General features: G+C 43.2%; 1 protein-coding gene across 2 annotated transcripts in view; it reads right to left on the reverse strand.

Annotated features, from left to right (window-relative positions):
- Nucleotides 1–725: 725 nt before the first annotated feature.
- MYL3 (myosin light chain 3) overlaps nucleotides 726–20,559 on the reverse strand; it is a gene marked incomplete at both ends in the record, with an annotated part of 32,831 nt that continues 12,997 nt past the window's right edge. The window contains 5 exons of one of the 2 annotated variants that reach the window (XM_082337260.1): nucleotides 726–754; nucleotides 2,275–2,352; nucleotides 4,897–5,070; nucleotides 6,207–6,356; nucleotides 11,409–11,436. In XM_082337260.1, coding sequence (XP_082193386.1) covers nucleotides 726–754; nucleotides 2,275–2,352; nucleotides 4,897–5,070; nucleotides 6,207–6,356; nucleotides 11,409–11,436 — 459 coding nt within the window. Of the gene's footprint in view, nucleotides 755–2,143; nucleotides 2,353–4,896; nucleotides 5,071–6,206; nucleotides 6,357–11,408; nucleotides 11,437–20,559 lie in introns of those variants that run through there. The other variant, XM_082337259.1, reaches the window with a different exon arrangement.

A 20,559-nucleotide genomic window follows, 5' to 3' on the forward strand; every position in this document is an offset into this window, starting at 1 on the left:
GCTGAAAAGAGTGGGTACCTTTTCCAGGAATAAAAAAATAAACAAAGACCAGGAAATACTGGAAATAAAGTTCAGCTCATTTGCAATGGTGAGACAGAGATACCCTTAATGGTACTGTGGTTTCGAGAACACTACTGAATAAAGCCAGCAGATGTGCTGGAAAAAGATCATGTCTTTTGCTGGAAAACCAACCCAATTGCCAGGAGATGTTGGGAGACAGATTTAGGGAAAGCCAATAATTAGCCTCCAACTGTCGGTTCAGCAACATAAGCCTGCGTTATTCCTTCTTATCTACTTTTCCTTGTATTTTTTGCCCATCCTTTCTCTAGTCAGCTCAGTTCTATCTCCTCGCCTTTTTAAGAAAAATCTAGGAGTGAGACTTGTAAGTGGACATGAAAAATGTGCATCCTTTGAAGTTTCCATTCAATCAGAAAGGAATGAGCACTTGCCCTTTGGAAATCAAATCCTTTTAGGATATATTATGTGGGACTTCTAAAATAAAGGCATCCAAATTTACCAGACAATTGCAGAAAGGTCACGAATTTTCTGTGTACTTGATAGGATGAAGATATCATTTTACTCATTCACGTCCTACTTACTCGTACAGCATGCTGAAAATATTCACTCTCTTTGATTAGTCACTTACACATCCTTCAAGCCCCTCTCAGATGCCAAAACCAAAATAATAGGATATGTAAGGAGGACAGAAGAGACTCACCTGGTGTTCAGTTAGCCATGATATGTTTCACAAAAGCTGGAAACAAGAGAAAGAGAAGGGACATTTATCAATTCCCTTTCATTGAATTCAGTAACATCCTGGGCATCTCAGCTTAGTTGTTATTTAAATTCACTCTTCTTGCTTCTTCTGATGCAATGAAGACCACACCACTTTGTGAATAAGATACCAGACACCAGGTGCTAAATGCTTTGTAAGTCCTTAAGATAATATATACACAGGGAAGTGTAGCCAGCAGTCTAGGTAGCCAGTGGAAATGAACACACACATCGGTCAATCCATAGCTTGCTTAATCCTTTCCCCTGGCTGCCATATGGAACTGGCTTTCCAAAGTATACAGCCATGAGAAACTCTGGGTCCTCATCTTGCAAGGTTTTCAAGATTTCAGCACGTTTGTACTAAGTCAGGGGGCACTGAAGGTGCCTTTGGAGTGAACCCCCAGAATCCACAGCAGGTCACCAAGTCAGGTATTGTGACTGTATCTCTCCAGTGAACTCAGGTTTACAAACAAACAAGGTATTTCAAAATCAAATTAAGCTTTTGTTTCAAAAAGTTTTGGGTTCTATTTTTCTCCATTTAAAAAAACATTTGTTATATATAATATTGAAATTCAAGAGGAAAAGGAAAAATACATTTTGCAGTAAGGAAATACTTTTTCCTTCCCAATAATCTCCCCATGCTATGAATTTCCCTGAATTCATAAGGCATAAGTTCATAAGTCATTTGGGTAGGCTATATCTACAGATTTCTACCAATAAAATACTCATAAGAACTGTTTCCCTGAGCTCAAATCACTGACATAACATTTGTAAGTAGGAGACCACCAACACAAATATTCATAAAAGGCTCAGTGAATATGACAGACCAGCTAAATCACCAAGATGATAAAATCATCGCTCCCCAGTGAACCTTAAGAAGGGCTCAGCGGTGTACGATAACACGTGTTCATTATCCCTGTTAGAATATCGTGGTTTTATTGAACAGCCTGAAGCATGCAGGCTTGCAAGATGCAGGAGAGAACCATGGTCCACTTGCTCATGACCAAATCCTTTTATTCTGGCTTTCTACAATAACAACTAAATAAAATGGAAAATCCTTGGAAGGTCTTGCAGGATTCTTGGGACAGCAAAGATGATGTTAAGGATAACATTTTTTATTGAGGTTTTGAAGGAAAACATAGTGATTTTCTGTAAAGAAGTCTCGAAAAGGATGTGTATCTCTTACTGAAAGGACAAGGAACTGTGGGAGCAGGTAGAAAAAGAATGCAATTTTTTTTTTAAAAAAGGCAAATAAAATAAGAATATACAGCCTCACCTCCTGAAAGGGCCATGGCCATTCAGCTACAGAAAATACAAGTAAGCTTCAACAGATAGGGTATATCAGGTGAATTATAGAATCTGAATTGGTCTAAAATTTGGAAAAGCACACGTCCAGATCTTTGGGAGTCAGATCTTCCACAAGTTTGAACTTTCTCAGGGTAATTGCAACAAAGCCTTCAAACACATAACCACTGCTCAGACCGGAGTGGTCATACCTACCTTCATAGTTGATACAGCCATTGGCATCTTCCTGACCAGCCATTAGCTTATCAACTTCCTCTTCAGTCAACCTCTCACCTGGGTGGAAAGCAAAATGCCTGTTTAGTACCTGAACCCTTTTTTAAAGAATTTACAAAGCACAGTTCAAAGAATCCAAGAATAAAAAAGAGAGTGAGAGAGAAGAGGGAGAGATTTTCTCTTCAGCTTAATTTGTGGTGCTGACTGCTAGGAAAGCTACTTTTGAACTTGCAAACTGAGAAAATTTGATCCAAAAACCAGAAAGACAGAATAAATATGGAAACCCACATGATATTATGTTCACATACTCATTCTTCTAAGAATAAGCTTTCTCTAAGTGCCAAAACTTGAAGGCTTTAGTCACTTTTTAACCAAGTCCTCACTAACTCATAGTAGAATCACCATCTAGTTTGTCTCTGAGTCTGAGGTTCAGGAAGATTCCAAGATCAAACTTAGGATCTCTGATTTGGATCAGTGATCCATTCCATTTAATTTAATTATCTAATTAAAATTAGGGGCATATTAACCTGTAAAGCTTCATTCTGGTTAAGCAGATATCAACCCAATCCATCTCCTTATTCTGATATTAGGCACTGATTTTAGGATGAGATCAAATGAGTTGCAGAAATGTAAGGGAGAAATCTGAGGGGGATTTCATAGAATCACAGAATCATTTAGGTTGGAAAAGACCTTTCAGATCATCGAATCCAACCATTAACCCAGCACTGCCAAGTCCACCACTAAACCACGTCCCTAAGCACCACATCTACCTGTCTTTCAAATACCTCCAAGGCTGGTGACTCAACCACTTCCCTGGGCAGCCTGGTCCAATGCTTGACAACCCTTTCAGTGAATAATTTTTTCCTAATATCTAACCTAAACCTCCCCTGGCTCAACTTGAGGCTGTTTCCTCTCGTCCTATCACTTGTTACTTGGGAGACGAGACCAACCCCTACCTCGCTACAACCTCCTTTCAGGGAGTTGCAGAGAGCAATGAGGTCTCTCCTCAGCCTCCTTTTCTCCAAACTAAACAACCCCAGCTCCCTCAGCCGCTCCTCATAAGACTTGTGCTCCAGACCCCTCACCAGCTTCGTTGCCCTTTTCTGGCCACGCTCCAGCCCCTCGAAGTCCTTCTTGTAGTGAGGGGCCCAACACTGAACACAGCACTCGAGGTGCAGCCTCACCAGTGCCCAGTACAGGGGCACTATCACCTCCCTGGTCCTGCTGGCCTCACTATTCCTGATACAAGCCAGGATGCCATTGGCCTTCTTGGCCACCTGAAATCATAGAAATGAAAATAAAATAAAGTGCAGAGTGTGCCCTGCTACTCATGTTTTTCCACTTTTCCATCACTGAGTTCTGTACACAGGAACAAGTCCTCAGCTGATGTGAACCTGTGAAAATTCAACCGATTTTTTGAAAATTAAACAGAAAAGCATGCTAATTTACAGAATACTTGGCTGTGCTGGTGATTTTACCAGTATTTAGATACGCCACTCTTAACAGAACGGTTAATTCTTAAGATTGAAATACTTCTTTTCAGTACTTGAAAGTCAGATGTTGCCACATTTTTCTGGGTTACTGGAAATAGAAGGGTAAATGCAAAAGTGTTTCTTGTAGGACTGTGAAACTTGCAAAAATGCACAGAGTGGTTTCGCTGTCCCAGGTAAGGTTAGACAGGGCAACAATCCTGACCCGGTGGGGTTTTTTTTGTCATCACTGAATTTGTTCCCCAAACTGATGCGATAGCATCAGTGATAAAAAGGAAAATAGCATTGCTTTATTTTCTTATTCCCTGTGTCATTAATAGACACGGATGTGTCGTTGAATGAAAATCCCTGGGCATAAAATGTTTGGCTTTTTGAATTGATATCCCAGGTCAAAACCCACCATTGGAATCCTTCAGTCTAAATCAAATCTCTTTTGTACAGGCTCATCCTTCTTTAAAATAGTAGACAAACACTAGTAGAAAAGGCTGATCTTGAGAAATGCTTATTGGATTCAGATGACAACATGTCAGTGCCTTCTAATCCAAATTGGAAACCTGTCATTAAGTTACAGCCAAATTTTCTGTCCTGCACTCATTCCGTTGTCATCACTCTCTGTGAAAAACTGAGCTTCTGCAGTTAAAATTTGAGAGGACGGAGAAATATTGATCCCTACTTTAAAAAACAGAGCTTTCTATTTCAGAGACACTTCTGTTAAGCAGATGACTGATAAAGAAGTGCTTAATCTTAAAACTTTTCTGAAGGTGCAGAAAAATGGAGACAAATATTGAAGGAATAGATGGGGTTTCCAAAGTTTAGATAATTTTATGATGATAGTAATATAATATTTATTAGAGAAATAAAACACCAGAACAAAGAAGGAAGGAAGGAAGGAAGGAAGGAAGGAAGGAAGGAAGAAGGAAAGACAAATATTTGAGCTGTAGGTCAGTGATTTTTAGCTTCATTATTAAAGAATATTTTTGGTCTTTATAACTGAGGGTAATGCGATGGCTGAAGTCTTGCTCAGTCATTTTCTCCATAAAGGTTACCCAGAATGATACAAGCTGTAGGGGAAAGACCTCAGTGATGAAACCGCATGAGGAAAGGTTCAGCTTACCCAGGGTAGCCAAAACGTGGCGGAGTTCAGCCCCCATCACCGTTCCATTCCCCTCCTTGTCGAACACACGCAGACCCTCCACGAAGTCCTCGTAGGTGCCTGTGTCTTTCGTCTTGGCAATATGCTGGAGCATGGGCAGGAAGGTCTCAAAGTCGATCATCTTGGAGTTCATGTCTACAAAGACACAGATAGAAATGAAAGTTTTGGTGGATTCTGGGAGAGTTGAGGACTACTCATGGGGCATCCACCATGGGCAGGTGGTGAGGGTAGAAGGACTGTGGCAATAAATGCCAGCTATAGGGGAGAAAAGAGCATGGAAATATCATCAGTACAGACGGAAGAATGGAAAGGGTGGGACAGAGGTCTGGCAGAGAGAGAAATATGAGGTTCTAATAGATAGATAGATAGATAGATAGATCCTAGTATCTGACCTATACAAACATCAAGGAAAGAAAATACTGTTAGACTCCCAAGACTGTTTCCTGCAACATAAAAGTACTAAATTAAGCAGAAGACAGTAAGAGAAGCTCATTGCCAAAACAAAATCAGCTTTGCTTTGCAGCCCTATAATGCAGAGATGCTTAAAGCCATAGTGGGAGAGGAGCTTCAGAACAAATAGACAGGAGCAGGGCTGTGTATCCCATTTTCCTGATTCTTTGCCTTTCAAAAGATTCAGAGGGCATTTTGTTCCCTTATGACTCCTTGTCCCACCTGGCACTGTCTCATTGCCATATCCTGACGTATCGTAGTTGTTGAATGAGGGCCTAATTGTCAGTTCCACCTCAGTGGAAGGACAGAAAAGTAATCTGGAAAATGCCTGAATGAAGATATGGTCTGGGAGAGATTTCCTTTGTTCTGAAGAGATATCCAGTGTATGGTGAATGTTGAAGGGAGATATTACTGCAATCATTACAGACCCTCTAATACATATTTTTGTAGAACAAACTATGTCCTCACATTCAGTCTATCTCTTTATTTCTTTGGATGCCTTCAAAATGTCTGCATTTTTAGTAAACACAAGTGAATGCCTGTCATCAAAGCAATTTTAAAAAGCAAAAACTTGTCATTGTAAAACACATTGACGCACAGGGCCATTAAATTAATTCATTCTCCTATATTTGAGACAATCATATTGACTGCAAGATCATTTTTTTCCTCATTTACTTTTCTGCTATCGATTTGCAGAGGCTGTTCCATATCCCTTGTTATTTCATAATTAATCTTTCCATCAGAAAATGGAGACCTCAAATGCTTCACAAATAATTCTTGGAGTGATCTTTTTCAAAACAAACACAGAGGAGGACACCAACCTTCTGGTTTGGGTCTGCCAAGCACTTTCATGACCTCAGCCTGGGTTGGATTCTGCCCCAAAGCTCTCAAGACATCTCCGCATTGTGCATATGTGATTTTCATCTCAGATTTAGGAGTCCGGTCAAAGAGTGAGAATGCTTCCTTAAATTCTGGAAGACAAAAATATAAAAAGAAATGCATTCCATGCTCCCTTAGATAGAGTCAAAGCAAGCCTAGACCTTCCCCCTAAGTAACTCTGCCTGGCCCTTTTATTTTGCACTTTGGGAACAAGTTTGATGAGCCTTGTTGTTGCTGTTATCTGCAATGTTTTTGTTCCTTCTCTCCTGCATTTTCCGGTTCAATCAGGGAATGGAATTGGAGAGGTCAAATGCTCTTCTCATGGTATTTCCGTCTCAGCTAACATCGGGAAGTACAAAAAAACTTATAGAAATGGTTGGCCTTGAGAGCTTTCCAGCTCATCAGGAGCACTCAGGATGGCACAGAATTCAATAGCAGTTCTGCTCATTAGCTAACTGGATATTGTATCCAGCATTATACACTTAGAGAGCACTGACAGAGCCACTGAGGTAAAGGAGCACCCCTATTAGCAGGTAACAAGATATGTCAGCCTACTGGAATAATCACATAACAGGCAGCCTATTGGTGGGGGAGGGTGAAGGTATATGGAAAAACCTTATAATTGATCTATTGCTGTATTTAACAGTGTCAAGGAGCAGGTCTAGAAGAATCCTCTGATTTTTCTTTTTTCTAGCACCCAATCCAATTGCATCTGGAGAAGTCAGGTTTGGGATGGCATCAGCTACCAATGCCAGGCCAGATCTCATGTGTGGAGATGCAATCATTCCCTCCAGCGGTTTCACATCTGCCTGCTTTCCCCTGTGTGCCCAAGCAGAGCCCTTCCCCTTGCAAGACAGCCAGCTCCTCTCCACTATATCCTCGTGAACATATCCTCATGTCCTCTCTTTACTTCTGGCCGAAGAGGGAGTCCCTTAGAGCAGCAATACCTTGACATGAGCATTCCCATGGGATAGGGTCTCTGTTCTACCATTAATTAATGGGGTCAGTGCAGGATCCCAGGGGAGACTTGCCCAGACACACTGGTTACTCAGGTTTGCCTTTCTCTGTTGGAGTTGCAGACACATTGCAGAGACAGAGGAGCGTCTCAGGGCACAAGCAACAGTAATAGGCTGTTATCATTTAATGAACACCCTTCACAGTGCACAGTCTACAAGTGATCACAAATAGCCCTTTGGCTTTAAAGCTGTGAATCCCTGAATCTTCCCCTTGCCCTGCTGTTACTCTTCTGTATATGTTTCCCTCCTAATCTCTAAACACAGTAAGGCTCTCTTTTTTTTGCCTAGATCCTGACTCATTCAACCATTCAGCCATGCACTCTGCATGCCAGATTTTCTCCATCTTTCCCTTCTCAATTCCTTCTCCTCCTCATTATTCCCCCTCTCTCTTTTTCCTTTCTTCTCCTTTTCTTATTTCCCTCTCTCCTTCCTTCTTTCAGTGCTGCTGGATTTGCTTCTCCTCCTTTCTCCCTCCCTTTTCATTTTTATCATTCCACTCATATCTTACTCATTTCCTTCTTCATTCAACACTTTCAAACAATGATGCGTTTTCTCATTTTGGACTAATTAATGCTCCCTTTGTTTTCTTCTTTGCATTCTCCTCTTTGCTTTCTCTTTCTTTCTCTCCCTGCCTCTCTCTCCTGGATCTTTGCCTCCTCTGTCACTGGCCGGAGCCCAGGTCCCATTGGCAGCCCTCACTCCAGCAGAGGGCAATAGTGGATTTTCACGGGCTCCTTGCTGACAGTGGAAGGGGGCCAGAGACCCACTCCCAGCTCTGTCCTTTCCTGGGGGCCTCAGCAGCTGAGGTGGATGAGAAATGCACCTACCTCCCTGAGCCACTCATCTGCCTGCCGCTTACCTGCTCCCTGAGACCAATTGCCTGAGCACCCTTTGCACCACCTCCTAAAGGTTCACAATTCATCATAGCTACCGACAGCTCACATTTCTCTCTTTTTTTTTTTTTTATTTTTTTTTAATTTAAAATCAGATGTAACCGCCTCTCACCAAAGCATTGGCCTGTGGGTTTGGAAACCCCATTTTGTCAATATACAGAAGCAGCTTTTTTTTTTTTTTTTCATTTGCATTTACAGTTGCTGGCTTAATGCAAGTTTCCATCAAAGCAATGAAACCAGCATGGCTATGGTCTCCTTTGTCCTCCTGCTAGCCATTAAACCACTGGCAGGAGCAGTGTATATTTTCATATGCTTAATTGCTACCTATCTTCTCATCTTGAATAGCTCATATTCTTCTCTTTTCAGCAATTTACGGGGCTGAGGAGGCCAGAAATCCAGTTTCATAACTACACATTGCCACAACCAATGAATTTCACTCGCAGTTGAGGCAGGAGGGCATGTAAAGATGGGTGTGTTACACATGGCTTCACCCACAGACCATTCTTCTCCTTCTGAGAGTAACATTTTAGGGGCTAACATAATAATGAGTCCTCGCAGGGAAGCAAGTCTGGTGCAACAAAGTCTTCTTCTTAGCTGGAAGAAGAGGTTCAGAGTATCCTAGAAGACTGGGTTGGGAAAGACCTTGAGATGTTGCATTGTCTGTTTCTCCTCCACCACCTCAATTCAAAATCAGCTGCCAGAAAACCAGTTGGGTCAATCGTGATAGATTGACAGCCAGTAATATCTAACACATAGGATGGACTTCCTATCGATCTAGTTTCAGCTGACAAATGGGGAAGCATCTAGTCTCACTGAGACACCTAGATCCTCATCTGGTCAACAGAGAGAGAGAAAGAGAGGTGATAATTATACATTAGAGGTCTATTTTTTAAAAAACACATATAAAAGTATGACAGGTGACCTTGACCTCCTGATGACTTCCTGAAAGAGGAAATTTGACAAAATTAGCAGTGCAGTGTGGAGCTGAAAATCCAGAACAAAACAAGTGCAACTGAAACCCAGAAGAAAGGAAGAGCTGGCAATCTTGGAAGCCTGAGAGTGTGAGGAGAGAACGGGAAAAAAAACACAAATCAAAAAGACATATTAATCTAGAGCTTCTGTGAGTCCCAACTCTCAAGTCATGCCAACAGCCAGTATAGCAGCTATAAATCATGGCAAGTGGTGCTTGCTTTCTAATCTGTGCTTTTAACACAAAATAAAACAGTCTCAAGCACTGGAATACTGATTGTCCACTTTCTTAAGCTGGTGGCACACTTCTTGGCAAAGTTTTGACATGTGCAAACTAGTACAGAGGACAGCACATGCCAGGGACAACACAGGGCCAACTGTGGACCATGCTGTAGATACAATTCTACATCTGAAGCATCTAAGCTCTACCTAGGAGTAAATATCTATCTAGCAACTATCAATCTGTCTGCCTACTCATCTATGAACCTAAGAACCTTCAGTTCAGATGAAGGAGAGGAGAGCAAAAAAAAAGAACCAGAAGAGGCCAGGAGGAAAGAAATTGAGGAGCTGACTGACGAGCAGTGGTCAGTCCCCAGGTGATGTTCAGGCCATTAGGCACTCCTTCCAGCAACTCATGGCAGAACCTATGAACCAACTGTGGGATTAACCCTGAGTGGGTTTAGTGTTTCTCCCCAGTGCTAGCACACAGTATAACAGTTATGCTGTTGTAGCTGATGTGGAGGTCTCATAGCCTTTCTCACACAGATGATGTTATCATCTCCTTCCTGCCCCATGGCTTTCCCTTTGATATTTCAAGGATATCCTGTTTCACAAGGCCTGGATTCCCAGCTTTTCTCTGTGTATGCAGTGAGTACAGCTAGACCAGAAGGCAGCTGTAAGAAGAAAAGAATAAAAGAAAGAAGATGCAACTTTCTGTTTCTAGAGATGGTCTACATCTGCTCTAGACCTGCTACCTTTTATGGTAGCCCTAGGGTTGCTCCAAATCTGTCAATTCCTAGCCATTCCAATGGGCTGATGACCAGACAACCATCCCAATTTTTTCTGAATAAGTAATTTCTTTTCCCATTCTCTGATATAGTCTCTAGAGCTAGTTCTCCACAGGGAGAGAGAAAACAGGGCAGAGAAGCTAGGTGGGTCCTATCCAATTCTGAAAACATTAGCTGATGAGAGATCCAGCTATTGTGTGCTTCTGGAATAGTTCAAAGGTTTGTGGCTCAGAATTGTGCCTCTCCTATGGTTCTCCTGTGACTTTGGAAGTCGAAAAGGGGCAGGTTTCCAGAAATTCACAGTTGCCTCCAATCATGAGTTACTTTTGACCTGTTGTTAGAACATATAAACTAAAGCCATTAAGCAGGGCTTGAAAATCCCAAGGTAATGTTGGAAGTCTGTGGCAAAGCCTCAGTCTCTAAGACATTGTAGTATTTGGTTCCAGTTCAGAAAATCCTTCCTTCTCTATCTCTCCTCTCTGAATCAGCCTGACTGGATAGCCTGTGGTGGGTTTGGTTTTTTTTCATCTATTCTAATTAACCCATTTTCCGATACCATCTTTCACAGGCTCTACCCAGTTCTGTTTAAAGACCAAAGCAATATTCTGCCAGATGGTTGACTCCATCTATCAATTATCCTTTAAGTAAAAACCAGGCTGGTAGTTGAGGAAAAAGGGGACAGCTGCAGTGGTAGCGTTCCCAGGACTTCATGCATGAGGTTTTAGTATCAGTTTCTTGGGCTGGGACAAAGGTTTCAGAAATGAATGCTGATGTTTTGCTCTGAAAGAAAAAAAATGCCATCGCTGTCATTATCTGCTGGTTTCCGGAGAGCTGTCATAAAACTGTAACACATTAAATTCTGAATGAATGCAGGGGAAAGTTTTCAAAAGCAGAGTTGGGAGAATTTCTCTTGAAAGGACTGATATTTTGTTAGTGGGTTTTCTTAAAGAAAGAGCATATTGGACTGAGGTTTTGGGGGGGTTTGGGCTTTTTTTCTTTTTTGGTTTTGCCTCATTGGCAGTGCAGCTGATATTTTCTGAAACAAATATCTACTCTTCATTGTGCATGACTTTCCCGCTTTTCTCTTGACCAACTCAACAGAGGATTTGGAAGAGGGACGGAGCAGGAGCAAAGCCACGAATTAAAGCACAGCCTTCTCAAGATAGCTCCAATACCACACCCATGTTCACCCCAGCGCTTCCCAGAGCCTCCCAGTGACAGTATTTACTGCGCACAGAAGAGAAACACATCTTCCTCACCTTCAATCTGATCAGGGGTGAATTCAACCTGAAAGAGACAAAGAATAACAGCCAGATAAAAAACAGAAAATTGATGTAAGTAAGAAGAGCACTGGTTTAGTCTCTGTCTCATAGTTCTGGGTGTTTGTGAGGTCCATGAAAGAAACTCACTCATAACTCCAAGAAAATAATTTTATAGAGCCTGTAGATTCTTGTTCTTTCCTCCTCCACCTTCCCTATTCACCTGCCCCACCTTCAAGACCTCTGCCCTCACCACAAGGCTGTAGATGCTCTTTGTCCATTCTTCTGCTGCTCCTGTGTTCCTGCTGTAGTGTCTTTCCTCTAGCCTCAGTGACTCCCCACTGCTGATGCCCTCTCCAGAGATGATTATGGTAGCACCATAGCAAATCCCAGGCTACTTCACTGAAAGGGTTTTATCTGTAGACAGATGGGGATCTACTATCCATAGTCTTTTCCAGCAGAAGAACTAGGGGGTATCAAGTGAAGCTGGCATGAATCAGGCTCAAAGGAAAGTGAAGGAAGAGGTTCTTTGCTCGTAGAGCTGAAATGTGGAAAGCTGGTCATGGGATACTGCGGGTTTTCACAGCCTACATGTGTGTAAAGGGTCACAGGACCATTTCCTGGAAAAGAAATCTATTTCTGTACAGTACAAAATGTACCGAAATACTTAGCTTAGGAAGCCTCTGCTTGAGGTTTAGGAGAGTGTTTTGGGGAAGTTTTGCCTGATTCTTGTACCTTTTCCTAAAGCATCCTCTAATAACCACTGATGTACTACATTGGACAACTCTCTGGACCTTGCTCTGACACTGACATCTGTCTCTTGTTTTCTCATCACTTCATATTTCCTCTTGTTTCCTAAGTTTTAGGGTTGTCCCAGTCCCTATTTTTATGTGGCACTGCCCTCTAGCAGCTCTGAACTCCAAAAATGCTACAAGATGCCAACAGGCTACTGCTGAGCTCAAATGCAAAAGAAGGAAACACAATGTCAGAATGTGAGGTCCAAGCTTCTGCATGAGCAGGCACAGATCAACAATGTGAATTTACACCTGCCTCTCATGGAAAACCAACAGGGTGGAGGTCTACTGGTGATGAGGACGTTCCTGCAGTGCAGGAAGACTGGCAGATTGCCCTTATGGTGAATACATAAACAAAGAGAAACCATATTTTGGTATGCATAAACATGTAAATGCATACATGCAAAACTATACGCTTGGGACAGACCTAACAGTACATGAATGCACACCCTTGGAAGCATTCCTCTGTGAACATATATGACCCTTCCCTCTCCCCAACATACGCACAACCCCACACATTTTGGGTCAGGTTTTCCTCATGGAGCTGGCTGCCTCTTATTGTTTAGTATCATATTTTGTTCCTTGGTAGCAAAGCAGCCAGTCGGAACAAAGGCACAGTGAGAACCTCAAATGCAAACTCCCTGTTTCCTTGTTTCGAGGTGAAATGCAATGTGACACATCCCTTCATCATCTACTTGGGATTTTTGCAAAGAGTGGAGCTGTTGTAACTCCCCAGCTCTTCAGCCAGGATGGCTGTGACATGGCAGAGCATGACAGCACCAACCTCTTCATTCCACCCAGGCCACAGTGGACAGCTCCCAGATGCTCTTCTGTCTCCAGATACTCTGAGCAGCACAAGGAGCTCTAGCGTTAATAGGACACAATGAGGGTCTAAAGAGCAGATACAGACAGCCCAAAACTCATATTTCTTACCAGTGTCCTGCCTATCTCTCCCTATCATAGTGTTTCTGAGCATCTTCTGGCTCAGGAGAAGGAAGAACCAGAAAACATCTGGTGGACTTGGAAGGCAGGACTCGACACTAATCCTGCAATTGTTGAAAATCAGACCACTATTTTTGTGTCTGCCCCATTCAGTCCTTATCTGAACTAGCTCATTCAGGGGATTACCACTTTGTTTGCAATTCTCAGTCATGATTTACCTTGAATGAAATCCAATTAATGAAATAGTTACCTAAATGGCAGCCAGGAGGCTGTCTGGAAGGAAGCATTTAAAGAATGCAATAAAGGAACCCCCAAAAGAACAGCAATGCTCTTCCCTTTCGTAACGCATGGAGGGGTCCAAACACATCTTTGACATGTAGATTATAAACATCTAGATTGGGTCCTATCCCAAATCCATTTACCTTAGTTTAATTAGAAATAAACACCCATCAGGGAACACTTTCATACAGCTGCATTGTCAGCAGCAGCCTTATGCCCAGTGTGTCTAATTATATCAAGCTTTGAGAATTTGACTGAAGCTAATTGCATATTGAGTTTATATCAGGCATCAATAGCCAGTGGGGGTGAAATAAGGTCAAAGCTGCTGGCAACTCATATTTAAATCACTATGATGGATTGCTCTTGGGGAAGAATTCATCTTAGTTACACTTAGATGTAGATATCGAGATGTGTCAGTGACCCCACATTTGCTTTATGCCAGTAGAAGGGAAAGGGCACTTCTAGGGTGTGATTTGCCTTGTTTTAGTTCATCTTCTTGGGGAGAAGATGAGTTATGCTCTCCTTTTCACTGAGTGGATCAATCAATTCTACAATGACGATAAAAAGAGCATAGGTGAGTAGCAGAGATGTAGATGTCCTTTTCTGATTTGATGAGTCCCACCCAGAAAGCACAAGCTAGCCCTTTGGCAGAGTGCAGATCAGAAGAAACTGTGCCAGAGCAAAAAAGGATGAGTTCAAATTCCCACGGCTGGATCAAAGGGAAGGTTTGAGCTGAAGGGCTGAGTGTGCCTCACCTCTAATCACGGCCCCTGTAAAAACACCACCCAGAGCTGGAGGACCATGCATGACAGCTGGCAAGGTGGTGGCAGAAGGTTTGACCAGACCTACCACCCAGGCACGGCTTCCTCTCAGGAAAGCTGCAGAGATGCGTGGGTGGTGGCGGCGGCTGCTATTTTCTCCCCTCTCAGCACATACCACCATGGAGTTGTAGGGAAAGGTGAGTCATCATTCGCCCAGCCACAAGGTATCATTGCAGATGGATGGAAGGAACTCTGAGCTATGTTTAGACTGAAGATGGCTGGGGTTTTGTTTTCCCTCCCCTCTCACTCAGAATGGTGTGGAGCACACAAAACCAAAGCCATCTCTGTGTACCAAGAGCAAGGGTGGAGCTGTCCATGAGGATTGCCCCAGCGACCCCAGGCAGGAGGGATCCAGAGGACAGGCTATAAAAATGGGGTCAGGCTAAGCTAAGCAATGGGCGAATGAGTCCCAATGCATTGCAGCCACAGTGACCCATATCCATGCTTTGAGGCAGCTCTGCATCTGCTGCTCTAATGCAACGGGCATCCAAGGGAGTGAAAGCCCCCAGTGGGATCTCTGATGCCCAGACCGCAGGTGCTTACACGGCTGCACACCAGAATCACCCCACAGTTCACTGAGCTCAGTCAGCAGAGCAGCCCCCCTGGCCCAAAGCTGGAGGCTGCAAAACCTATTCACAGGTTTAATATGAATTTGCTTTCCCAGATATGGCTTTACATTCTCCAGTTCCTTGGAAGTAGACTAGGATGATTTCCCTTGGGGTTTTGTTTGTTTGTTTGTTTGCTTGTTTTAAATATACTGGCACTTCAGAAGAACTGAGTTTCCCCTGGCATTTTTTCTGTTGGCAACTGAGGTTTTAAAGCAAGGACGTTCCTATGAGTGCCAAGCATCCACAGCACCAAGGCTCACAGCGGTGGTATTTGGTACAAATCCATATGAGAGACAGAGTTGCTGACTGCTAATCTCTTTCCACTTGTCTCCTGCCCTGATGTGTGGACTGTGCTGCATGTCCTTAAAGACACCAGATGTCTGAATTAAAATCTCTCCATAACAAATGGAAAGTGTTACACCAGCTTTCCTACTGTTTTAGCAATCTTAGCTTTAGGGTATCATCACCTGCTCACCAGTGGCATCAGCTGTAGCCCTAATGCTACTGTCCTCTTTGCCCAAACAATGGCATTAAGCTGGTTTCGTCCCAGAGCCACCAGGAGGGATGCACACACCCCTTGGCGCTGTTAACGTCATTCACAGCTTCATATCTCAGGGAATTTTTTTATAAACCCATAGTATCTCAATCAGGCACATAACTATGTGCATGATAAGTCAGACAAAGCTAAGTCTGAAATAAGTCCTATTAATAAAACTGTTGCTAACGAGCAGTCAAGAGGTTATCTGGGGGGAAGCATTCAGACAATGCAAGCAAGAAACCCCTCCAGAAAAGAAAGGATATTATTCTTGTTTCACAGTACACGGAGGAATCCTGATCCAAACAGCAAGGTTTTCACTTAGCCATGTCTGGGCTAGTTTTGGAGAAGGAGAAGGGAATTTTTTTTATTGTGCTCTTGGGAGACCGATTTAGGAGGCAGAAATGCAGCAGATGGAAAGAGGCCCAGAAGGCCATCAAGATCAGTATCGTTGTGTTGAGGTTACGTTTGTATTTCACAAGCATGTGGGTTTTTTCCACTAAGATCTTTTTAAACCTATTAATACACATCATCCCCATCATCAGTACACATCATCCCCTCTCCCATCACTTTCTGCGCAGAGCAATTATGATGTACATAAACTCCTCCACTGCCAATGGGCAAACCTTGACACACGGTCAAGTCTCATACAACTCCATCCCTTACCGTTGTTTGATAGTCACTCCTGACCTCTCATCTCCTCTGCCTTCTGAAACTCTTTTGGTACATCTACATTTAGGTCCCAGGGTTGCCCTAAGGACTTTCTTCCTTATTTCTACTTAGCTTATGGTCTGACGGGAGGGAAGGCATGGTACAACCTACAGACACTTGACTAGTATATGAACTGTGGCACATGACAGTACAAGATGCTCCACCTGGTCTCCATGAGGAACAGCTAAAATATAATAAACATTTTGCAGAATAGAAACCCAACCATAAAACTCTTTTGATTCACCTGGTCCCTCAAGAAGTGGATGCAAAAGCCTTGTGTGAAGGAGCGGTGTCTGGTTTGGGGTTAGGAAGAGACAGAGCTGGAGAGGAGGAGAGCTCAGGTAGGTGCCTATCACTAAAGGTTATGGGGTGGTGAAGGGCTGTGGAGAGACATTAAATAAGTTGTGCAGCCAGACTAAGAAACCGGTTTGGGGAACCCATAAGGTTTCTACCCCATGGAAAGAAATACAACACAATCCTGAACCCCAATATCGCAGACTAAATCTGCTCAGACGTACTATTGTGCTCTGAATCCCCGCTGAGTGAGGAACCACAGCTTGATACGCCTACAGGGCACAGGTTCAGTTTTGCACTTTGCAGGAAGCTTGTCCAAACATGTGACAACTCAAAGCAGCCTCACCTTTGGCACTGATGTTCTGCGTCCTCAGCCTGAGCTAGAGTGCTGGGTGGCAGTCTCCTGGCAGGGTTTCATCCCTTTGCTTCTTGCTTTATTGTAAATACCTTCTGGGATTGAAGGAGCAGTGCACTTTTCAATCACTGTGCTTTTCCAACTCTGGTAGTAGCCTATAAATTGATAGCTCCCTTTCTTGGATGGGGAATGTGTTGCCACAACTTTCCGGAGTGCAAAGGGAAATTCCAGAGCCTCAACAAGAGAATGACACAGCCGCTTTGGAGAACTGAGACAGCTTCTGGCACCGGCCGACACCAGAAATATAAAACACTTTGTAGACTGACTGTTCTCCCTGTTGCAACATGGTTTTGGATTCTCCAACCATTTATTGACGGCTGGCTTCCTGCCTTCTCTGCAATCCCCCCCTTCACCAGTCTCACCAGCAGATGTTTGTTCAGATGTTCGCAACCATGGAAGAAATTATAAAACCTAAAAATTACCCTCTGTTAAATCCTGGAGGGGAGTCTGGGGTGTAGGACAGGCCAGACGTTGCCTGTGCTGTCTGCTGGAAGTAGACTATAGCTCATGGCTTGGGTCTCTAATGGAGAAGAGCCCCAAGGATGCAACTTGTGAACCACATTGCAACAGTTCCTAGAGGATTCAGGGCTTCCAGCCTCCTGGTAAGTAGGCGTTAAGAAGGAAAAAGGCCCATCTCTCAATTCACATGCATGGGGACAGGTGGACTCCGCCATTCCACACATAATTATGGGACAGCATTGCACTTGTGCCCCTTGCAATGTGATCGTCTTAAGATGGAAGGTCTCAAACAGGACAGGGAAATTAGTCACCAGATAATACATTTGGTGGATATGATATGTTGGAAAGTGCCCAGAAAAAGTGAAGCACTTCTGTATTTAATTTGGTAAACAGCTTAAGTAAGAAAAAAAAATGGACATTATTATTATTATTACACTTACTATTTTGACATAAAAGCCTTTCCCTTTCCCTTTCATTTCCAAAATCAAATGTTTTGTCTTGTAAATACTGGCAGCTTTTTCTTTTCTTTTTTTTTTTTAATTTTATTTTAAATTCAAACATTTTTGTACCGAAATGCCATATTTCATGTAAAATTGACTTAAAGAGTCCCACACCCCCCCCCACATTAGATCACTCCAAACCCTACCAAAACAATTTTTGGGCTGAACAAATCCGTTCTGAGTTGCCAAAAAAGAATTTTTGTGGGTATTTTGTGTGTTGCTGAAACCTCCTCCTGAAAATTCAAGCTGGTTTCTTCTAATATTTTAATTAATTCCCCCACCAAGCCTAAAAACAACCACCCTTTGCTGAACTAATTTTGCTCTCAGATGACAGACTTGTGTAACTCCTCGAGGTTGCTGATTGATGTGCCAGTCATGCTAGTAGTGAATGAGACCATATGAGGCGTTTAGTTGGCCTAAGTGAAATGAGTTTCAGGTCTCAGGCAAGACGCAGAAGAAGGGCATCTGTAAAGCAAAAATCTCCTGGAAGCAAAGAAGTCGTTTTTGGAGGTGGAAGCTGAAGCTCTTGCGCATACACAGCGAGGTCCCCTGAGAAACAAAACACCTTAACAAAGTACCTCCACCAGCAGCACCAGCCACCACAACCATCTAACGTGCTTTTCTTCCTCCAAGGTCCACTCTGACAGTGTTCTGCAGCCCAGTGATAAACACAAAAGAGCTTCAGTGTCCTGGGTAGAAAATATTGAAGTTTTCCCAGACATACCCAATGCCACACTGTGCAATGTGATGCAAATATCACCCTCTCCCACTCTGTCCCAAAGGTGTTATTTTTCTGCATCATTGGCATTGCAGTCATCACCACCCCAAGCCCTCCCAGGGATGGGATGATGCCGACCGCCAGCCCCCAGCAAATCCAGTACATCCTCGTGCACTTGCAGCTCCTGCAAAATCAAACAGTAGCTGGACCCCTTTAAAATGTCACACCCCTTGCCCTGCAACTGTCTTGAAAAAAAACAGGATTAAGCTGCCAAAGAGTCACCGTGATAATGTGCTGGCAATGGGGAGAGCTCTGCTTTGGTTACACGAAGCTGGCAGGCGTAGTGCGCATGCCACTCCCAAAATAATCACTGTAACCCAGCCCCAGTTTCAAATGGGCCAAAACTTCCCTGTAGAAAATCTACGAGCACAAACTAATATCTGCCATACTTCATACTCTGGGGGTTGGTTTTGATTGTTTTTTTAAAATTGTTTTCCGAAGCAGGACGTTATTCATTGTGAACTGAAAAACAGCGTGCTCTGATCTCGCTATGTAACCACAGCTGTACTGGATGTTCCTGCCTGTCCCCAGCATCACCAGGGAGCTCAAGTCCAAAAAGCTGAGCCCCAGCTGGGAGGTTGGTCAAGAGGATGGAAATTTTAAATCCTGCCCTTTTATCAAAATTTCAAATTCCGATGGAAAAAAGAAAGAAGGAGAAACCCTTTCCCTCTCCCTGTCACCACCACAAGCTCTTCCTTTCAGTTCAGCCTGCTGGGGTCCTTTGCTTGATTTAGAGGTTTATTTATTTATGTAGAAAGAAGCCAAATCTGAAGTTTCCTGCAACTGCAATTGGAGCTGACATTTCAGCGTTTTGTTTTGGGTTTTTTTCAGTCCGCTTACAACGGTGTCAATGTCCAAAACCTGATCATATTAACAAGTGCTCTGACCCGTGACGGTTTTCTGCAGGCTTTGCAGCGGAGCCTGCAGGGTGACACTGAAAAACAAGTTTATCCCAAGTCCCACATGGTTTGCGCATGTCCCACAGCCTCAGTCCCCAACGCCCTTTCGCACTCATTGCAGCCAGCTCCTGCCATCACACGCAAGGATGTTGGAGGCAGATTCAGTCGCCGTGTTTATAAAGTGCTGTCACCGAGTAGTACAGCATTTGATGACATTTCATTTTTGGACAGAGGGGAATGCACTTGGGGGGGTGTCTTTTTCCAACGATTAAATCAAATAGAGAGAACATTTTTACCCCCTGCCAGGTTGTGACGGTTACCTACTAGTCAGCACTAACCACAAACACTGAAAAGTTTGAGCTATTTTTCTTACCAACCTTTTATCTTTTTTTTTTTCTTCTTTTTTTTTTCTTTTTTTTTTTTTCCCTGAGCACTCAGCAGTTATTGTCAGGCTCTGCTTAACCATAGCTGGGTTCTCAATGATGCCATTTTTTGTTTCCTTGCTCCCCATTGCTGTTTTTTTTAAGGCTGGGTGGGCTATAAACCAGTTTGTTTTTCTAAGATTGTTCACATCTCGCAGGATATTTTTCAGCTGCGTCTGCCCGGTGGCTGCGATGTTCCGCTGCTTCCCAGAAAACACAATTGATGGATTGTCACTGTTTCTATTCTGGGCTTTGGATGCGTAAGTTTGCTGGAGCAGAGCAGTTTTTGCAGGCTGGAGGCTGAGTTGGCTCCGGCCGGGTCGTGGGCTGAGTGCCATCTTCCTTCCCAGAGGGATCCCAGCAGGATGGGCTGTGGGGTTCGGCTCTCCTGCACCTGTTGGAGGGCTGGGAGGAGGGCACTGGGCCCCGAGTTGGCCATCCAGGCACCTTGCATGGGTACAGTGTGTGCTTACACATGCACTGGGCATTTGGATAAAGAAAAACTGCATGAGGGAGTATGCATGGGTGTAAATGTTTGTTCATGTCTGTATATATGTGTGTATTGATTCATATTTACATATGAATATACATAAATGCACACTCACATTTCTTTCCTATACACGTCTATGCACACATGCACATACTATGTATTTTTATATATATATATATCTCTCATAGAATTATAGAATGGTTT

Source organism: Platalea leucorodia (assembly GCF_965183815.1).
Source record: "Platalea leucorodia genome assembly, chromosome: 1".
Classification (NCBI taxonomy): domain Eukaryota; kingdom Metazoa; phylum Chordata; class Aves; order Pelecaniformes; family Threskiornithidae; genus Platalea; species Platalea leucorodia.